At 40.2% G+C, this 22,931-nt stretch overlaps 1 protein-coding gene across 2 annotated transcripts in view; it reads left to right on the forward strand.

The window, feature by feature from the left end:
- The window catches only part of AHNAK2 (AHNAK nucleoprotein 2), a 134,726-nt gene that overhangs the window by 90,616 nt on the left and 21,179 nt on the right, over window positions 1-22,931 (forward strand). For both annotated transcript variants that reach the window (XM_060754747.2, XM_060754754.2), the window contains exons 2-6: window positions 13,517-13,584; window positions 14,905-15,006; window positions 18,640-18,702; window positions 19,745-19,886; window positions 22,283-22,464. In XM_060754747.2, coding sequence (XP_060610730.2) covers window positions 13,517-13,584; window positions 14,905-15,006; window positions 18,640-18,702; window positions 19,745-19,886; window positions 22,283-22,464 — 557 coding nt within the window. The remainder of the gene's footprint in view (window positions 1-13,516; window positions 13,585-14,904; window positions 15,007-18,639; window positions 18,703-19,744; window positions 19,887-22,282; window positions 22,465-22,931) is intronic.

The raw sequence follows: 22,931 nt of genomic DNA on the forward strand, positions 1-22,931 counted from the left end.
ACATAGGGCAAACATTCAGTGCCAGTTATACAATTAGCAAGGGCAGACAATACAAACAGAGGTAAAGGCAGTTTTTCCCATCTTATTTCCGGCAACTTGGAGGCTGTGCTCGACTCTGGCCATTGGCAAGGGTGTGTGCTGTCACTACATTTTCCATACTAAGGAGCTTTTCCTCCGATCAATGTCCTTAAGGGCACCTTTTATTACCTCCCTGCTAAAAGGGAGGTTTTATTTTATTTTTTATTTTATCTACTTGCATTTCTACTTTTGACCTGCCAGGTGGACAGGTGAGCTGGAGCTAATGACAGGTGCTCACTCTGAACTGGGCTCAAACTGCTGACCTTTCAATTAACAGGATATTTCTACAGTACAGCAGTTTAGCCTGCTGTGCTAAGCCAGATAGATAGATAGATAGATAGATAGATAGATAGATAGATAGATAGATAGATGACAGATAGTCTCAATGCATGGGAAAGCTACTTCTTTAGAACATGGACAATAACCATGTTACTAGAGAATGTAGCATTCAGCAAACATTCTGGAGAACAAGCCCTATGAGGAGCAGCTTTATAGAGCTGGGCATGTTTAGCCTGCAGAAGGGAAGACTGAGAGGAGACATAATAGATAGAGAAGACTGAGGGGAAACATGATGGCCAGGTATAAATATGTGAGGGGAAGTCACAGGGAGGAGGGAGCAAGCTTGTTTTCTGCTGCCCTGGAGACTAGTATGCGGAACAATGGCTTCAAACTACAGGAAAGGAGATTCCACCTGAACATTAGGAAGAACTTCCTAACTGTGAGAGCTGTTCAGCAGTGGAACTCTCTACTCCAAAGTGTAGTGAAGGCTCCTTCTATGGGGGCTTTTGGATGGCCATCTGTTGGAGATGCTTTGAACGCAATTGTCCTGCTTCTTGGCAGGGGATTGGACTGGATGGCCCATGTGGTCTCTTCCAACTCTATGATTCTATGATTCTAAAAGTTCCTTTTTTGAAAAGTAGCTTGCAATAAATCATACATTCCAGCATTTTATTGATGAAAACTGGAAAATGTGTGTTCAAACAACATCAGAGAATGGTCCAAATAGCTAAAGTAATTGATGAAGTTGAACATACAAAGTAGTTGGGGCTAGTGCAGGTCACTTTTGCCTAAGCCTGCTGGGAAGGGCAGGATTTCTTCCCACTCCTCACATTTAAAAGCACATTTTAAAGCAACTGAAAAAGTGGGATGACAAAGAATTAATTGAAATGTCCATGCCAAGTAAGATCAGTACAAAAACTTTTCAGCACAGAATCATAGAATCATAGAATCAAAGAGTTGGAAGAGACCTCGTGGGCCATCCAGTTCAACCCCCTGCCAAGAAGCAGGAATATTGCATTCAAATCACCCCTGACAGATGGCCATCCAGCCTCTGTTTAGAAGCATCATCCTTTGGATATTATGTGTATTTAACCGGAGAATGTACAAACTTCTTTTGATATGCACATTCCTCAAGGCTTATAGGAGATGCTTTATATTGCCATGAGAACCCACAAAACAGTACCACGATATACTCATTTCCCAAATCTTGTTAGAACTTATGCATATTGTTCAAAGAGTGCAGAAAGCCCCATCAAGATTCCTCAGCATTCCCCAAGGTTTACTGGAGATTATGCATGCTAACCAGAAACAGTGGAACCAATGCCAAGATACTAGAAGTATGCATACTGATAAAGGAGTATGCATTTAAAAGTATATGTTGATGTATTAGGTTCCTTTTGCCAATGGAGATTTTAATTTACAGTTGGCATGCATTTTTGCACAAAAATGAACGTTCTCTCCATTGTAGAAACTCATTGTCCCATAGATTTCCCATTGTGTATCGAAGATGGTAATCAGTGTTTTTTTTCCTGTTTTTTCTTAATTAGCGATCTTTTTCTATTGCCACCTGTGCATATTTGGATGTTTGCATTTTTAATTTGATTTTGAAATAAAAAACCATGTCAATTAGGATATTAAAATAAAAAAACCTGAGAATTTAAACAACTTTTATCAGAACCTCCCAATATATATATGCCCCATCTAGAGAATTGTAAGAAGAGGTCATGATTTTGTTGGAACAGTCTTGATTAATGTTATTTTAAAAATGTCTTGGTTTCTCCCTCCTCTTCCTCTTCCTCTTCCTCTTCCTCCTCCTCCTCCTCCTCCTCCTCCTCCTCCTCCTCCTCCTCCTCCTCCTCCTCCTCCTCCTCCTCCATTGTCCCCTGTTATTTCATTAACAGCAAACTGAATTTAAAGTACAAAAATAGTGTGCACTCAATAAACTTATCAATGGGAAGTGGAGAGGAGCAGGATGAATATTGCCCAGTCCTTTAGATGTGGGCCAAAGCAAACTTCTGCAACCTCTCTTGGCTTGCATGAGTCTTTGCCTTACTGCTCATACTTTGATGTTATTTGGTAGGGGTGTGCAGAATTCCGTTTGGCAATTTGGGATTCGGGAAAATTCAGCAATCTATCAGCCAGATTGACGAAAATGGACCAGGTTCAACTTGGTTGTTGATATATAGTGGGCCTAGTTTAGGGGAAAGGCTCCTCTTTTGAAGTGGAAAAAATGTATGAGAATCAGGTTTGGAGGGCGAGACCAAAGTCATAAACAGCCAAAGCCTTAAACAGATCAGATCATGAGCAGCCAAAGCCTTAAACAGATCAGATCATGAGCAGCCGGATCTTTCGGCTAATGGGGCTGATCGGCACTCTACCTAAGGTAGAAGCTGAGGCATGTGAGCAGCCTCGCAAATCAGGCAAAAGCAGGCACCTGGTGGCTTCTCTTCTTCTTTTATTCTTCCCCAGCAGCCTTTGTCATTTCTTCCCGAAGCCCCTGGAAGAGCATCCGCTTGAAGTAACTAAGACCAGAAAAAAAGGGGGGGGGAGAGAGAGAGAGAAGGGAGGGAGAGAAAGGCAGGATAGCCTTCCCAAAGCCTCTCCTCCAGAGAGGGCACTGCCAGGAACTCGCTTTCCCAGCAGCACTTTGCGCAGCACAGGCATTGAAGGAGCTGTGCGCTTCCTCCCGGGGCGTGATGGGAATTAAAGTTTTTCTCTCTGTCTGTTTCTCATGTTTCTTTCTTAGCGAATCAGAGGCCTGGATAACTAAGTCTACTCTCCTCCACTCATGTAGCATGCACTGGTTGGGACTTTCATTCCAAGAACCACCTCTTGTGTGTGTGTTTTTTTAAAAAATGTTATGGTAAAAATTCCCAAAAATCAGTGCATTGGTGAAACATTCTGAAACTTAGCAGGCTTGCAGTCATAAATGTGGCCTACACACATCCTGACAGGCCCGTACCCAGGATTTCGATTTGGGGGGTGCTGAGTTTGAATTGGGGGGGGGCTGAGTTTGATTCAAAGGGGGGGGGCTGAGGATCTACCCTAGCAATCCTTTTTCATCATTATCCCAATAGCCCCATGCATATGGGATATATTGAGCATGGTGATCAAATCATGTTATGAATAAACATAACAGCTTTAAAAAAGTACCATAAGGCCTTCTTGTGGACCACCTTGAAAATTTCGGGGGGGGGGGGGGCTGAAGCCCCTCAAGCCCCCCCCCCCCCCCCCCGGCTACATGCCAGCATCCTGATTTTCAAATATAAAATATTTTGCAGAGGCACTATTTGCAATTAAATAGTTGAAAATTGCATTTCTGCAGTACAGTACAACCCCCATATTTGCAAGCAATGTGCTCCTGGACCTACTGTGGAAACAGAAAACTGCGGATAATAAATAGCTAGCCCTATTGAAAGGAACCATTTCAGCTGGGAGTTAACAGGAGGACCTAGAATACCTCACAACCTCTGAGGATGCTTGCCATAGATGCAGGTGAAGTGTCAGGAGAGAATGCTTCTAGAACATGGCCAAATGGCCCAATAATAATAGTAATAATAATAATAATAATAATAATAAAAAACTTTATTTGTACCCCGCCACCATCTCCCCTATGGGGACTCAGAGCGACTTACATGGGGCCAGGCCCAAACAACAAATTACAGTAAAGAGAACCAAAAACACAACCGAAGACGCAAACAATAAACAAAAGACCTACAACAACCCAGTGCTTCCAGCCATGAAAGCCTTCGACAATACATTGGACCTCGAATATTCTTAGAGAGGAAGTCCGTCTAGGAATTTGCTAAAATGCCTGAGATAATTCTGTGATAACTTCTGGAGATAGCATCCTAATAGTCTGGATGATCTAGAAAATTCCTAATGAGGACATATTTATGCAGATGTAAGTGAAACCAGTTCTATGGATATGCGATTCATACTGTTAGAGTAACTTCAGAGCGCCTCCATCTCTCAGCAGTGAAGGGGAAGGACTCCCAAAGCATTCCCGTGTTGCAGTGCTGTTTTTCTCCAGCCAGATTTAAGCTCCTGCAGCAACTTATTTCCCTAAAACTAGCTCTTTGGGAGCCTCTTAAATACCTTGGGTTTAAGCAGCTTCGTTCAATGTCTATTTCGTACTGCCCAGGAGTGTCAGGTTTTTGCAACTGACGATGCCATTTATGGGAATTTGTAAAATGCAGATGTTAGACAAAGCTTTGTTTAGAAACATTGCCTATAAAAACAACCTCCTCCTTTTGACTTCTAATCTGGTATATAATGGGTTCTTCTCTGATTTCTTTGACTGTCTGAGGTTTTTCCCTTTCAACTTGGTTGTTGATATATAGTGGGCCTAGTTTAGGGGAAAGGCTCCTCTTTTGAAGTGGAAAAAATGTATGAGAATCAGGTTTGGAGGGCGAGACTAAAGTCATATGAGGGTGGAGAAAGAATGTAGACTTGTAGTTGAGCTTCATGTTGTTCATGAAGAAAATGTAACAAAACCCACCACAGAGTGATACCCTTATTGCCCAAAAGGCAGAAAATATATCATGAATACTTTCAAAGCTTCTCAAATCAGGCAAAGATGTTTAAATTCATTCCCTTGATGGGCAACTTCCAAAAGTAACTAGACACAGTTACAGAGTTACTCACTATGCCCATAATAGTTACTTGGTTCTTGCGCATAGTGTAATCCACTAATGTTAACTCTCTTTGCTCAAAAAAGTGGCTATTTATTTACTGCATTTCTATATCACCTTTCTCAGCCCGGAGGTGACTCAAAGCGGCTTACACTGGCACGATTCGATGCCACAATGAACATAAGAAAATTAAAACAAAATTAAAACATTTAACACACATTATAAAAACCCTGTAAAAAGCATTAAAAGCATAAAACACAAGTAACTTCCTAGCAGAGGCGGCCCTAGGTAATTTTCAATGGTAAGCAAACAGTATTTTGGCGCCCCCCCCCCCAACCATATATTTTCTGTTCGTTGTGGGAGTTCTGTGTGCCATATTTGGTTCAATTCCATCATTGGTGGAGTTCAGAATGCTCTTTGATTGTAGGTGAACTATACATCCCAGTAACTACAACTCGCATATGTCAAGGTCTATTTTCCCCCAAGAGCACCTCAAGGGCGCCCCTGGGCCAAATCAACTATACTGCAAATGTTTATGTAATGAATTTGCTGATCTCTGCAAGATTTTTGGTGTATAGCTCTAGAGATGTTGCAAGGTGGCAGAATTGGCACAAATAGGGTAGCAACAGCGAAGACAAGATCTGGGTTGTTATAGGTTTTTCCAGGCTATATGGCCATGTTCTGGAGGCAATTTTTCTCCTGACGTTTCGCCTGCATTTATGGCAAGCATCCTCAGAGGTAGTGAGGTCTGTTGGAAGTAGGAAAAATGGGTTTATATATCTGTGGAATGACCAGGGTGAGACAAAGGACTTTTGTCTGCTGGGGCTAGGTGTGAATGTTTCAGCTGATCACCTTGATTAGCATTCAATGGCTTGGAAGTGCCTGGTGTGATCCAGCACTTATGTGTTCTCAAATAATATGCTGTGTCCAGGTTGGTTCATCAGGTTCATCACAGAAGTGCTGGACCACTCTCACAACCACCATGACAGACTACACAGAGAAGCCATTGAAATCCACAAGCATGTGGACAATTTCAACAGAAAGGAAGAGACCATGAAAATGAACAAAATCTGGCTACCAATATTAAAAAACTCAAAAATTACAACAGCAAACCAACAGAGGGGAAACAAACAGGCACATAAAATCACTCTCAACAAAAAATTCCCCCCAGGCACTTCCAAGCCATTGAATGCAAATCAATGTGATCAGCTGAAACATTCACAGCTAGCCCCAGCAGACAAAAGTCCTTTGTCCCACTCTGGTCATTCCACAGATATATAAACCCATTTTCCTACTTCCAACAGACCTCACTACCTCTGAGGATGCTTGCCATAGATGCAGGCAAAACGTCAGGAGAAAAAATGCCTCCAGAACATGGCCATATAGCCCAGAAAAACCTACAACAACCCATGGATTCCAGCCATGAAAGCCTTCGACAATACGAAGACAAGATCATTTGCATATGGGAAGCCGATTGGACCTATGCAGATTAGTGTAGGCCCAGGATTTTTTTAAAAAGGCTCTGAGGCCAGAATGACAGTTGAGAAGAGCTGAACGTTCTAAAGGGGCGGAGTTAAGCTTAAAAAAGAGGCAGTTAGAGTTAGAAATTTGAAGAAATGACAGTTATTTAGGAATGGCTGCTTGTGAAGTGAGTTAGGAATAGCTGTTTGTGAAGCAGTTAGGAATCTGTGTGTGAAGAGAAGAAGATAGCCCTGTCTGAGAGAGAGACACTGGGGAATCTCTGTTTTGAGAGAAGAGTTATTAAAAATGTAGCTCAAGTTGTATAGGAGAATAAGTTAAAGCCAGTGTGGCTTAAGTTACAGTATAAATTCTGTCAAGAGTTTAAAAGGAAAAGTAACCAAGTTAATGATATTGAAAGTAAGCCTTAAGAACGTAATGGGTTCCCATTAATGTATTCCCAAGTGTTGGAAATTAAAGTTGTAAATAAACGTTGTTAACTTGTAGCTCACAGAGAGTTCTGTTCAGTTTGAGGGAGGAACCTGAATCAGTGCAAAGCAGCAAGACGTTATGAAGAGGAAGTGGTCTTCTCTCACACGCTCTACACGTTACAAAATGGTGGCAGGTCTCCCCTGCCACACGATAGCGCCTGTAATTATCATCTCCTTACAGCTTACTTTGCGTAATGGGTTGCGCCGCCCCTGCTTCCTAGTTAGAGATAACTCCTTCCAAGCTCTGCTCAAAACACAAGTGATGAAGTTATTGAAATCTAGACAAGTCATATCAGTTCCTTCATGAGACAAAACCAGCCATTCTGCCATATTTTCCAGTTAATAATGGGAGGGAAAGAGTGGGAGGATGGTAATACAGGGAAGGTGGCAGGAAGAAGAGTTCCAGACTGAATTTTCATTAAGAGAAACGCTCACATTTTCTCGCATATTTCTGCTTCTCTTTGAATTATTATGTATTCGAACATTGTCGGGTTCCCATTAAATTATTAGTAATACAAATTTCTAAATGTCTACACAGAATGAAATTCCCTTTGAGTCTAGTGAAACATACTCTGAAATGTGTGAGTGTGTGGGTAGGAATTGCAGCCTAACCTATCTTATCCATACACATACATTTCCCCTGAGCTTAACCATTCTTGAACTTTGGAGATGTTAACAATAGAATAGTGTGGTGCTGCCTCAGTTACCTGCACCTGGAAAGTTTGCAAATACAGGTTGAGTATCCCTTATCCAAATACTTGGGACCAGAAGTATTTTGGATATGGGGGTATTTGTAGATAGATCTTCAGACAACTTGGAGATGGGACACAGAGAATTCATGTATGTTTCATATGCAACTTATACATATAGCCTGAAGAAAATTCTATACACATTTTTCATTTTTATGGTTTAAAACATTTGTTATACATCATTTGTTATGCAACAGACACATAATGTGATGGTACGCCCAAGCCTATGAGAAAACTATAGTGTCTGACTTTACTCGGGGGCTATCTGTATACCTTCTGTTAAGATTAAAATCCTTAGCCGACAGAGACACTTTAGGCAAGGTGAAAAGATAACCAAATGAATTTACTGAAATAAGATGAATAAAGGGTTAACTCCATCCAGGACTATCATAAAGTAACTTAAAACAATACATTACAAAAGGAGATTTTGCTGGTTGCAATCATCTTTCTGGAATCTTCTGCCTCTGATGCAAAGCTATGGTTATAAACTATCTCAAACTTCTTCCTTGTGAAGCTCAGGCTGGCCAAAAGCTTCTGTTGTCCTTTGGACTGCTGATATAAGAATATTGCTAAATCAGGTGCTAGGATTGGCCTAGGATTACCAGACAATGCCCCAAGCCTCTAGTGGCTATAGAAAAAGGGAAGAGTCCAGCAAGAGAACTCTATACAGGGAAATGGAAGAGACCAACTAAGGCTGGCCTTTGGGAGGGGGTGGGGGTTTATGCTCCACCAAGAAACTAATACAAAGGAAGGTGTTTACACTATTGGGAAAATCTATGAACAGGGGGAACTGAAGCAAAGGAGAAGAAAAGGCAGTGCCAAGACTTCACACATAATATTCAATATGCAATACAATTTGCAATATATTTTTTGGATCTACTATTATTTTCATACATACACACACACACACACACACACATATATATATTCTATCCCATGCACCCCTCTTCCTCCAAGCCATTTCTCAGAGTGATATACACAATATTTTAATAATTTTGTACATGAAACAATATTTCTGTACACTGAACTGTCAAGAAGCAAAGTTGCCACTATCTCAGCCTTCCATGTGGACAGTATTCTATTTTGGCTTTTGGACTTCTGGGTAAGGGATATTCAACCTAGAGGGGGAGAAAAGTAAATGAAAAAGCTAAGACACAGTCCAACTGCTTTCCCTCCACTCTCTAGATGTATTTAAATAATATTGCCCTCTGATCAACTCATACTTGGTTTTTCATGATGATGATTTAGCACAGGCAGGATCAAATGTTCAAAAGAATGCCCCTTGTGGACTCTATTTTCAGAAAGCAAATCCATTGGGGCATGTTTTCAGAACTGAAGGTCTAGGAGCTTTCAAAATGTTGGACTTTGTACTATTTTAATGCCGCATTAGGCAATTGCTTCCATTTGTAATTAGATCTGCAGATCAGGAGCTTTGCAGGGAAAGTGGAAGAGATATTGAAATTAACTGATGTTGATGACATCTAGCGAGACAACTATTTTTGTATTGTTTAGACCGCAGAGACAGCCCATTTAGCAGATGGATGGCCAAAGGTTGCTTGAGCCAAATGATGCACTTAGGGGAAATAAAGTGATTATGTGCATTCCTGGACTCTTTATTGCTATTAGGTTTGGCAAAAGTGTGACTCTAAATGAAAGACAAAAATGTAAAATGCTGCAGAGGTATATTTTTAATAGAAAATGTTCATTTTTACATTATTGATTATCTGCACCAAGGGGAAAAAACCGCACCCTGTTCCAAATGAGGAGGACTTGCTGACTTGGGAAGTTGGCTTCCTGTACATGACAGATGGGGATGCAGTTGCACAGCAGAAAACGTACTTTTATGTAGATTCCAATGTTCTTCTAAACTCAGTGGATGCGACTTTAAACTAGGTGAGGATATGCATACTCATCCAGGCCCAAAACTCAATGCACACAATTAGAGTTGGGCCAAAGCCTTGCTATTGGTGTAGCATTGCACCTTGATAAAATAGGCCAGAATCCTGTTGTGTAAGTTCTCCTTTGAAAGCAGTTGGACACTTGTCTGATAAAGAATATGTGTATTCATTTCAAGTGTGCAGAAACAGAAGTACATATAGAATGTGGTGTTTCTCTGCAAGCAAATGCAGTCGCAAATGTGCATGTATATTTGGTTGCAAACTGGGGTATCCATTCAGTTGTTGTGCTGGTACAGCTGTACCAGGAGCTCCAACTTTATTTGCTTTGTATTAAATGTTTGTTTGCAGTCCTAGGTTTCAGGGACTCTGCAGATAGGTGGCTTCCTTTGGTTGCAGTCGTAGGGCAAGTCACCTGTCCATCATCGTTAAGTTTTGGTCCCACCCCTTGCTCAGGGCAATTGGGAAGGGAGCCCTTTACAGGCCCAGCGCACAACAGAAAAGTTGTGCAATACAGTTATTGTACACAAGGGTTGTATAGCGCAATCAATAATAACTCAATATTCAGAGCATTGTGCTATATATCTCTGGTGTAGAATCTCATCTTGGGTAGTGGCTTCTCCAGCTTTAGGAGGATTAACAGCTCTTTGTAACAGTTGTATCATTAGGCTTGGTTCCTCCCATGGACCTAGAATCATAATATCATAATGCTGGAAGAGATCACAAGGGCCATCCAGTCCAACTCCCTGCCATGCAGAAACATCGAACTAAATGTGAACTTCTCCAAGTTTCGTTTCCTTCCAGATGAGTCAGCAGCATTTCTTCTACTAGCTAGGCAATTCTACAGCCCCATCATTACTGGATCTTCACTAGCAATAGCAGCCTCGCTTCATAAGGTACTAATAACAAGCTTCCGAAAAACAGAAATTATGGGCACAAATCCTAGTTGAAATGGATCATACTTATTTACCTAAGTAAAAGAACTGGATGAAGAAACCTAGAGTCTAGATCCTTTTCATGCTGCCAATGTTTCCAAAGGTTTGACTCTTTCACAAATTCTTGACAAAAGCTGCTTTGTCTCAACCCACTCCTTACAAACATGTTGGAATTCATTGCTGCAACTATTTCCAGTGGCCACTGGACTGCTTTCAAAACAAGGGAGGAATTCTGAAAGAAGAAGTCCGTAGGAGTTACACGGGAAGAACTGTTCAAGATCATAAGACTATGAAACACAGCCTCACACATAAAGCCATTTTTTGACCATACACAGCTGGATACTTGCTCTAATGGAGCCAAAAGTAGTCAATATGTTGAGCATCTAAAACCTAAATCCTACCAGAATGTCTACTGCTAATAACTCTTATTGTTGACTCCAGGGCAACAGTGGACATTTGCAGGTGGCAGTTCTGTTTTTGCTTTAGCTATATTGTTTTCTAGGGAAATATATCCTCCAACTCTCCCAGTTTGGAAGAACAATCCCAATTAATCTTCTCCCTTTTCAGCTTCTTCTCCGCATTTTCTTCCTCTACCTCTCACTTTCCCACTTATTTCCAATTATCTGAACTGAGTTTAATGCGCAAACACAGTTTTCATTCCATTAACTCAACAGAGAGAAAAGAGAGGAGGCAATGAAATCTTGTTCCCTGTAGGCTCAGACAAAAGCAAACTTTTTCAGCCTCTTCTACTTCATCTGTTCTTCCTTGTTAAGAATTGTTTCCCATTTTGACCCTATTTTTTCCAGTTTTGGCCACACATATCCCAGTTTTCACCAGTGAAATGTTGGAGGGAACAGGAATGTGGAAAACTCTTAGAATCATAGAATTATTGTCTTTCTCATTGCATTTCTCCAAGGCCCGCCTGCATTCCTGTCCTTTGTTCTCGTTTCTTTCTGTTAGTAAATTGCGAAGATACATAATAGGATACTGATAAGAATGCCCCAAAGAACACTGGGCCCAACCAATGCACATCAGCACTCCCTAGATATTTTTTTATGCTCAGCAATGGGAATGATGGATCTATTTTGCATTGGTCCCTAATGCACATCATTCAGTTTTCCGCCTCTCCTACATAGTAATGTAACAACAATCCTTTACTAGGTATAGACATTACAGAGCTACTCAATTCTAATTTCCACAGGTGTAAGTCCACCTTATTGTTGCATGCCTGACTTAAACTGATCCTAAGGTAAACCCATCACAGGGTTTTCTTGATCTTTGCCTTTCTCTAAGGCTGAAAAAGAATGACTTGCCCAAAGTCATCAGGAGGCTTTCATGATTGAGTGAGGACTCAAACTACTTCACTCAACTGGTGTAAGAAGACTTAGGTACAATAAGGAAGAGGAGGAGGAGGATATGGAGACTTAGAAGGAGAAGGAGGAGAATAAATACACAACATCTCCATTTTTTTTTTACTATTTATAATATTTTCACTAGTCCTCATGCTAAGAGCACAGGGTGTGTGTTCCAATCACGTCTTGAGTTTATTTCTGAACTGTGGGTGCGTTAAAGAATTCACAGCTTTTATTTTTAAAAAAATATTCATTGATAAAAGGAGGATGCAATTCAGCCAAGATCAAGTACTTACAAGTTTCAGGATTTTGCTAGCAAAACATAACTTTCTCCCATTAAAAGCAATGGCAGTTCATAGAGTTGCTGCATTTCTAGCAATTAGGGTGATAAAAGAAAACTTGAGAGCTTGCGAATAATACCTGTCACATTTCAGAGGACAAAAGAGTGTCTGAAGAAGACCAGGAGAGAAGGAACTCTTCACTAATCTTCATAATCCATTACCCATCATAATGAGAACTACAACAAACCATGCAAAATAAGCAGAAACATGCTATTTCCATGTCAGGTCATATTCAAATCACTATCTTCATAATTTTTGAATGCAGATTTTTTTGTTACAATTGGCATAATAGTCATGATGCCGATTATAGCAAAACCAGTCAAAGAGATCAGAATAAATTTCTTCTGTAGGGCCAAGTAGATATCACAATCTGTTCCAAAACTTTTAGAAGGAGGCTTTAAAAATCATCTCAGGTATTAAAAAAATCAAATTTGAATTGGTCACAAAAGGTAACATTTGAATTTATTGTTGGAGGCTTTCATGGCCAGAATCACTGTGTTGTTGCAGGTTTCCCGGAATGTATGGCCAGGAAATCTATGGCAGGCATCCTCAGAGGTTGTGAGGTCAAAACATTAAGGGATAATACTTCTAGAATATGGCCATACAGCCCGAAAAACCTACAACAACCCAACATTTGAATTATTATTTTTCCTCCAAATCCCTGAATTGAGAAAATATGTACTGGACACCCTGACCCATTTTCATGAAAGAACATAATTTATTATACCTGATCCTAAATGTTATTAGCCTTAAAGCGAATAAGAAATTAGAGTCACTATTTATTTATTTATCATGTCAAAAGCAAGTTGAGGGTACAGTTAAAATGCATTTAAAAACACAAACAAATTTCTCAGTTCTTGTGGGTTTTTTCGGGCTATATGGCCATGTTCTAGAGGCAGACAAACAAATTTCCCTAAACTACATTTCTCAGAATTCTGCAGGAGCAAACTGGGCAATAGCAAAGTGGAGACCTCCACTTTATAATAATAATAATGTAATATTGGCCTAAGACATGGAGCAATGGTTTGCAACTGAGTTCCCTTTGGGGGAGATAAAGTGGGGTATAAATAAATATAAATATAACTACTACTATTGTACTGGGTTGGACTGAATGGCCCTTGTGATCTCTTCCAACTTTGTGGTTCTATGATTCTACAAGAGTTTAACTACAGGGGGATTGGGACTACAGTGCTTGGGCTTGGAGCACATTGCAATTGCATATCTCTGATGAGGTTTTAAATTTGTGTTTTTCATTTATGTAATGGGTGGGGCTGCTGTTTGATTGCTCTCTTTGTTTATTTCAGCTTCTGGCAGACAACTGAGGCCGGAGGACACGGAGGCAGATGGAGAGGCCGATGTGGAAGATGATTCTGTGAGTGACATCCAGTACTTTTGGAAGCTTCCAGTATTTTAAATTCAGAGATCTCTAAGCTTTGTTTGCTTTACAACTGAAGCTAAAAACAGGATGACAGTATTTCCCTGAACTTACATCACAAGCCAAACGGAACCATTTTCTTCTCTGAACTGACCTGTAACAGAATACATCTGCAGTGGTTTTGGGAAGGCTTCACTCAAGCTATTTCAGAATATATGTCCAAATAAATAATGTTTCAGTTTGTGTCAGAGGTTTAATGACTGAAGCTTATGTATGCTATACATTTATGTTTTAGACCTACATACTAGAAGCATGCCAGTGGATCAAAGGGCTCTGCCAGCAATATCATGAATTAGATCAAAATTCCAAAAGCAACACTGTAAAAACCTGGAACCTGTTAGCAAACCACTAACCGTACTTGGAGCACTAAAAGCCTCTTGGGATGTAGGCCACGGGAAACAGGGAAATCTGCCAAGGTAATGCCTCAGTCTAAACGATGCCTGATCTAACAAGACAACCCGGTGAGAGGCACTTAAAACTGAAGAAACTGTTTCGTGACACACCTCCAGGCTTTGAAGCCTGTATTTCCTTTTCCCTTAATCTGCTTGACCTTCGCAGACTCTGCGATTCACTCCTGTTTTTCCAAATCTGTCCTTTTCTATCCTCATTAAGGAAGCCAGGTGTTAACTCCTCTGAAGAGCTATCACCGCTTGGCTCTGCAACATTCTCATCAGAATGTGTAGTTTCACTTTCCAAGCCACTGACCTCAGAATCAACATTTTCATTATCATCAGGGAGAAATACAATCAGAGAATCAGGTTCAGGTTCAGCAATCAGAGAATCAGGTTCAGGTTCACACGCAGGCTGAACCCCAACACCTGAGCCCTGCCACATGCACAATGGAGGACCTTCTTACAGGAACACCAGAAGCACTCCAAGTGGCCAGCTACTGGTCAAAGGATATTTAATCAACTACCAAACTCGCAAATTTTGTATTTTGTCTGTCTGTTTGTTTTGTTCTGTTAGAAATGTAATATAATTGACTGGTTGCCCTGACACGACAAATAAATAAGTAAATCACCATGTAACCCACATACATCTTCTGATGCAGATTCTCTTCCAATTCCCTTTTAACTACATATCAAATACTCTGAGCTTTTTAACTTTCCATGGAAGTGATTAAATAATTTCAATATATTCCCCTATTCCATTGCCCTGCTTTCCAGCGCTTTTGAGTTTCAGCTTCTCCATACATGGCTTGAAAAACAAAGGATCAAACCTGTTGGGTAATTCTATATTTTCTTCCCATTCTTGCAGATCAATGATGAGGAAGTGACAGCTGAAAATATACGACCAAGACCACAGGGGTCTTCTCCAGTTTACGAATACTGCATAGACGACGAATATTTTAACAAAAAGGTAAAAGTTGATTCAAAAAGGGTTTCGTATCTTTCTATCTGTCTTATGACTGATTCTGAGTTCTTTCAAAGTATTTATAGCATTATTTTTGTGTTTCCTCTCAAACTAAAGGCAAAAGTAACAGTAATTGGCCGAAAGAGGGAGCCAGTTCCCTGAAATTTCAAAGGGAAATTGCTAAACTAGGGAAGGCAGCCTTGCCACTATTTAAAACAGTAACACTGGGGTTTTTTTTTCTTTATTGGAAAACACTATAAAACAGAGGAAGGGATGGGCCACCTTATATTTCAAAGTAAACATTCCCCACCAAAATATTATTAACACACATACACATCAATTTAGGGTGCATGTGCACTGTAGAATTAATGCAATTTGATACCACTTTAACTGTAATGGCTCAATGCTGTGAAATCATGAGCATTGTACTTTTACATGGTCTTGAGCCTGTCAGGGGTTCAAAACAGCTAGAAATTGCCAGATGTGCAGCAGAAGGGACTGTTCATTCCTGTTAGGGAGCAAAATATCTTTTTCCTGTGAAGTCGTCTCCGCAGGAACAAAAACAACACAGACACAAAGACGTTCGTTCCAACTGGAAGGCTTTTCTTTCTTTAGTTGCAGCAACAATACAAACAGTATTTACAGTATGTAAATTTACAGTATGCACAACAAGCTTTATATCTTCATCCATCAAACTTCTACCCTCATTCAAACAACCTATATATGACTGTCTCATCCACCACACCCCAATTACAGTGACACCTGTGGTTAGATCTGAGACACTGATCCTGTTATCACATAAAGAAATGTTGTGTAACTTACAAATCCTGACAGAGCCTTCTCTGCCAGAGGACTGGTGCATCACCAAACAACAACTCCCAAAATTTCATAGCATTTATTTATTTACTTATTTATGCTACTTTTATCCCGCCCATATCAGCCCGCGACTCAGGGCGGCATACAAATCGGCACAATTCGATGCCATATATAAATTCATACATCGGTTAAAAACAAAAAATCACATTGTAATACATTTAAAACCATAAAAAGCAATAAACAATAAAAATTATTTTTAAAAACCTATGTCTTCTTGTTCAATTTCTCAACCATTCCATCATCTTGGCCATTCCTATTTGAGATTATCTGGTCATGCTGAAGTTCCAAACATTTGCTCAAAGAGCCAGGCTTTCACTCTTCTCTGAAAGGTCAGGAGGGAGGGAGCCGATCTAATATCCCTAGGCAGGGAGTTTCACAAACAAGGGGCCACCACAGAGAAGGTCCTGTCTCTCATCCCCACCAAACGTGCCTGTGAGGCAGGCGGGATCGAGAGCAGGGCCTCCTCAGACAACCTGGAAGGTTCATAGGGAGAGATGTGTTCGGATAGATAAGCATTGAGCCATGGCAATGCCATTCTGCAATGTGACACTGCAAAATTTTAACAGCAACCATTGAAACGTATTACTGTCATGAATGTGCAAAATTAAGTATCTTTTTCCTGGTACTAGAGCAGTACAATAATTGGTGCCAGGTTACATTTTGGGGTGAAAACATTCTGTAGTGCCGCCGTGTGAGACTTAGGAAGAGTCACATTTTATATACTTGTATTGAAGTGGATCTGATGCTATATAACTGAGGCCCCTTCTACACTTCCCTGTATCTCAGGATCTGATCCCAGATTATTTACTTTAAACTGGATTATATGAGGACACTTCCAGACAGTGCCAAAATCTGGGTTTTAAATTGGGATCAAGAATCTCAGAACCTGACAGCAAGTCTACACACAGAGCTGTCAGTCTCAGGATATGGTCCCCCACTATCTTCACAGTCTTCTTTTGAAGCAGATCAAGATGGAGGACAGATGAGGGACATCCGGCTGAAGTTTTTTTTTAAAAAAAATCCCTCCGTTATGTGCTGGACTGTATGTACGCACATACGAATATCCTAATATAAACTTAAGCAGTTTGCATGTGCGCACATAATGAACTGTTGTTGTTTTTTTTTTTTAAAAAAAAGATCAGTCTCTTCAGTCTCTTCCCCAAATCTTAATTCAAATTCTGTTTAAGATTATAAAGTGTAAAAAAAATAATTTCTGAGAGCTCTAATTGCTTTCCATTTGTGCGTTCCTTGAGCCACCTGTGTGTCCACTGACAGACTGGTCAGTTGATCAGCTCTTTCGGGTATTTGAAAAGCACACGTACACTGAAGCAGTCTACATAGTGGGGAGGGAAGGAAAGCACGTGTTTTGCATGATTGCAGGGATATACAGTGATGCAAAGGTGCACATTTTCTGGCTGGAATCAGGATTTAGGTGCACCTTTTAAACACATTTTTTGTCTGTTACTGCGAATAAGCGCAGATTTACCAACATTGTCATTTAGCCACCCCACCCCTTTTAACCTGGTTACTCCTGCATTTTAGGGTGTGTGTAGAAGGACCCTGAGTCTCCACTGCCAGATAATCTGCAATAAGTAAATAATCTGAGGTCAGATCCTGGGATACAGGGACAGTGTGGAAAGGACCAGAGAATGAAGAGGAGTATGGAGAATAGGATGAAATGTATGAGGATGCTTGCCATAGATGCAGGCGAAACGTCAGGAGAAATGCCTCTAGAACATGGCCCTACAGCCCAAAAAAACCCACAAGAACCAAGAAATGTATGCATTTCCCCTATCTCACCTCCTTAGTGTTAAGATTGTGAAAAGCAAAAAAAGTGCATATTTACTGACAACTTCAAACCACCAATTGCTATGATTATTCTCACTTTGAATACCCCTACTATGTAAATGGTGGTAATTAGTACTAGAAATACAATTGGTTTTCCAATTTGTGGGTTCAACTTTTGTAGACTTGATTATTTGTGGATTTGATTAATATGTTCTTTCTGGGCATCTCTAGGTCCTCCAGAGCAATTCTATGGTCCTAATGATGCTCGTGCTGAACCAAAGTACTCAGAGCAGTGACACAGCTTAGAGCACCTTTGTCCCTCGAAGTCCTTATCATTGGACAAGCTGGACAGGGCTTCTGGTAGTTGGCATCTCAGACACCAACTACATTATCACACCTATGGGAAGGCGAGGACCTCTTTAGCTGAGAAGTCAAAAAGCTCCACCTTTAACTACATTTCCCAGAATTTTGCAGGCAGCAGAAATGCTGAGCTGCTTGCTTTAAAGCCCTGGTGTGATAACACGACTTGAAGAACAAAGGTTGAACACCACTGACTTAGGCCACATCTACACTGCCATATAATGCAGTTTCAGAATGCAGATTAACTGCATTTAACGGGATTATATGACTCTACACAGCCATATAATGCAGTTAATCTGAATTCAGAAATTGGATTATATGACAGTGTAGGTGGGACATTAGAGATTCCTAGAGAGGTGCTGTTTCTGTTAAAATGAAAAGTGGATTTTTAATTAATGATTTCATGTGCCCCCTAACTCTCCCAAAAGTGGAACCCTAGTGTATTCCTAACCTTTCCTAACCTGTATTTACATAACATTAATTTTGCCTTGCCTTTCCCCTTCCTTGCCTCTTCTGACAGCCACTCATTCTATCCAGACAGTCTGCCTAAAGAGGTTTGCATGATATGACCAATCTCTCACAGCTAAGCACTAATAGTTACACTTGTATTTCCAGCTTCAACAAGATAGAGAGAACAGACAAAGAAGGGATTCTTCTATCAAAATGAGTGAATCACAGGTGAGATTAAACACCTGATCAGTGCACGCCCTTCAAGACAGAAGAGCATTGTGCTGACTCTCTCTACCGTGTGTTATGCAAAATTCCGTCTTCTTGGTCTCTGGCCCTGAAAGTGAAGGCAAACGCAGATTTGCAAATATGCATTTTACACTTAATTTTTTCCACTCATGGCCCCTTACTGCCTAAGACATTTTTATGTTCCCCTGGGTATATAGCTTTATATAAAATACAGGTAAAAATCAAGTATTTGCTGATAACAAACCACAATTTGCAAGGCTTATTAAGATCCCTTCAACACTGTATTTCTATCCCAGGATCTGCTCCTAGATTATCTGCTTTGAACTGGATTATATGAGTCTCCACTGCTATATAATCTGGGATAGGCAGATAATCTGGGATCAGACCCTGAGATATAAGGATGGTGTAAAAAGGGCCTAAGCAGGCTGGTTTTCCTTTTTTGTGGAGTACAGCAAACATTATTTCCAAATCTCAAAGCAACACCCAGTCCATGTCCTCATAGACGGAGAGAGAGAGATGAGGAGGGAGAGAATGATATAGCAGAGAAGATTTCAATTTAGCTGTATAGATTCATAACAATTAGAAATATTTATTTATTTTTTCATTCTAAACATTCCAGAGGAAAGTCTGCATCTGTTGTTTCACAGTCCTTTCCATAAATTGGCCATGTGAGCAATCAAGAAGTATTTACATTATGGTATCAAATCAGATTGGCTTTAGGGTAAATTCCCATGAAAGGCATATTCCTCACAGTAGTCAAACAATAAGTGCATAAGAACATAATGTGTCAAACTGTTTGCCATCTATTTCAAAACATAATGCATTTTTTAGTCTGTCAGGGGACAGAGAACCCCCTAAGTGCATTTATAAAACCTGTAAAATCTTTGGGAGCACACATCTGACGCAATAGAACATGAGATGATGTTTGTGATCTTACTGATGTTAATGACCTGAATCCTCATATGGCCTTACTCATATTTATGCCTTATATATATTTAATAACACAACTTTTTGGGACAACTAGGAATCTATGGAGGTGACCTTACAAACAGAAGTGGAATCTGGAGCAAGTGGATTTAGTGTGGCTGGTGGCGGAAATGAAGGGATATTTGTGAAGCAAGTCCTCAAGGAGTCTCCAGCATCAAAGGTCTTCAGTCTAAAAGAAGGTACTGTGTGCCCTTATGTGATATTACACAATTGTTTTAGTATACCAGTAATTAACTTGTAAATGGAAAATATTTCTAATGCAGTAATCACGCAACCCATATCTGATGTTTCACTTATGTGCACTGACTCATTTTTTTGGTAAAATAAACCAAAGCCAAATAACCCTCTTCAATTGTTTTACTTTTTTAAAAAGGCATGCAGTGCACGCATATGCCTTGTTTTAAAGGACTTCTGCATGGGTCTGAATCCTACATTTATAACCGCCTTGAGTCCCCTCAGCCCCCACATTTACATGGTTTTGGAGGCGCAAGACCCTGAGAAAGGGAAAAACCATGAATAAAATTGGTAATGTTTTACCTAAGAGAGCACCTGACTAGTAATTTCTAAGTGGTCAACTTCCCTTGGAAGCTAAACATAGAGTTGTATTGGAGAACCTAGACATTTCTAGAGAGGTGTTCTCTCTAGAAATCTCTAGGTATCTCTGTATAGGTAAATATAAAGGTTTTCCCCTGACATGAAGTCTAGTTGTGTCCAACTCTGGGGGGGGGGGGGGTGCTCATCTCCATTTCTAAGCCAAAGAGCTGACATTGTCCATAGACAACTTCAGGATCATGTGGCCAGCATGACTGCATGGAGCGCCATTACCTTCCCGCAGAAGCGGTACCTATCAATCTACTCATTTGCATGTTTTTGAACTGCTAGGTTGGCAGAAACTGGGGCTAACAGCGAGAACTCACCCCACCCCACGGATTCGAACCCCCAACCTTTCAGTCAGCAAGTTCATCAACTCAGCGGTTGAACCTACTGCGCCACTGGGTATAAAATCCCACATTATCTGCTTTGAACTGGATTATATGGCAGTGTGGACTCAACCCAGTTCAAAGTAGATATTGTGGATTATCTGCCTTGATATTCTGAGTTATATGGTTGTGTGGAAGGGCCCCTAGATTGTCTCAAAGGGAACATTTTAAATAAAATCTGTGAAAAAAATTGCAAAAGTCAAAACTGCCAATGTGGAACAACTACCATATATCCTTTGAATCATCTCTTGAACAGGCAGTCAACACTTAAGTTGCAGTCCCACAATTAGCCTGCTCTGGTGGAAGAACAGGGACTTGGGCACTAGAGACCTGTGAAACATGCAATTCTCCTTTTAAATATTACACATTTTCCTAAATTAAATGTAGGATACACCAACAAATTTTGGGAGTGCACAGCAGCAGTGGGGAAATTTGGCAAACAGAGCCATGGCTGTAGAGATGGCAAATAGTCATGAGACAACTTATTAGGTTATTTGTTACCCAGACGTATTGAGTTATATAGTGCTGAGGGAAAATATGCATGACATGGGAAGATATACACACCAAAATCAACCTTTAATATTATACATAAGTGCAAATATTTTCATGTAAAAGTTGTGGAAGTAATAGTTTTGATAACACATTTGCAGATTTAATTTCTGCTTGGTGATTTGATTATTAGGTTCTTGTGGGTTTTTTCGGGCTATAAGGCCATGTTCTAGAGGCATTTCTCCTGATGTTTCGCCTGCATCTATGGCAAGCATCCTCAGAGGTAGTGAGGTCTGTTGGAATTAGGACAATGGATTTATATATCTGTGGAATGACTGGGGTGGGGCCAAGAGCTCTTCTCTGCTGGAGCTAGGTGTGAATGTTTCAACTGACCACCTTCATTAGCATTTGAAGGCCTGGCTGAGCCTGGGAAAATCTTTTGTTGAGAGGTGTTAAGATGTGCCTGGTTGTTTCCTCTCTGCTGTTTTGCTGTTGTAATTTTAGAGTTTTTTAATACTGGTAGCCAGATTTTGTTCACTTTCATTGTCTCTTCCTTTCTGTTGAAATTGTCCACATGCTTGTGGATTTCAATGGCTTCTCTGTGTAGTCTGATTTGATTATTCATGGATTTGATTAATATGGTCCCTCTAGCAATCTCAAATTCACCAGTGCACCCATTGAAAGTTAGCCATAGAGCTGTGCTGGAAGACTTGGCGCCCTTCCACACAGCCATACAACCCAGAATATCAAGGCAGAAAATCCCACAGTACCTGCTTTGACCTGGGTTATCCGATTCCACACTGTCATATATCCCAGTTCAAAGCAGATAATGTGGGATTTTATTCAGCTGTGTGGAAGGGGCCCTAGATTTCGAGAGAGAAGACCTTCACTTTCACAGGTTTCTGCACCCCTAACCCCAGCACATATAGGCCTGTTTATTATTAAAATTCTTAGCACCACAACTTTTATGTGACTATTTTATATTTATAATTTGCAGTTATCCACATTTGTTTTTAAATTTTACCTGTGCACTTTTCAGTCCTTCCCAGGAACCACAGACAAAAAGATATTTACAAATGTAGTCAGTTTCTGTTCCCTCTTCACAGGTGATCAGCTGTTGAGTGCCACAATCTTTTTTGATAATATCAAATATGAAGATGCACTCAAAATTCTGCAGTATTCCGAGCCATATAAAGTACAGTTCAATCTTAAAAGGAAACTCACTGGGAAGGAAGAGCTGGAAACAATGTATTCTGCAAAACAATCCAAAAAGGAAAAACTCATCCAGGTAATATACAGATGTAGAGATGTACTCTGAAATAAGACATGCATCACAAAATTTCATGTAATTTTAAGCCTATGGTTTGTTTGGTTTTTTTTTTAAGGGAAATGCAGTGGAGTTTCAAGACATAAACTATAAGCAGTATGTGTATATGCTAACAACGGTCTATGAGAATGCACAAAATATGCCTCAGAGTGGGATATTTCAGCCACTATCTCAGCCTTCTTTTCTTCACAAACTTCTGGCAAACTTCTTTTTGATTCTATTTGATTGTGAAGATGTCTGAAAATGTGAAGGGCAATACCTGGAGGATATGTTGGGGTAACTGATTAAAACAGCTAGTTACCATTCCAAAAGACAAGATAATATGTAGGCCAATTACTTAAAATGGCACAAGATTTATGTACTTGACGCTGGAGATGTGGTGAAATGCCCATCACACTCCAGAAAAGCTTTAGGAGTTGCTATTTGTC

Source organism: Anolis sagrei, chromosome 1 (assembly GCF_037176765.1).
Source record: "Anolis sagrei isolate rAnoSag1 chromosome 1, rAnoSag1.mat, whole genome shotgun sequence".
In the NCBI taxonomy this organism is placed as follows: Eukaryota; Metazoa; Chordata; class Lepidosauria; order Squamata; family Dactyloidae; genus Anolis; species Anolis sagrei.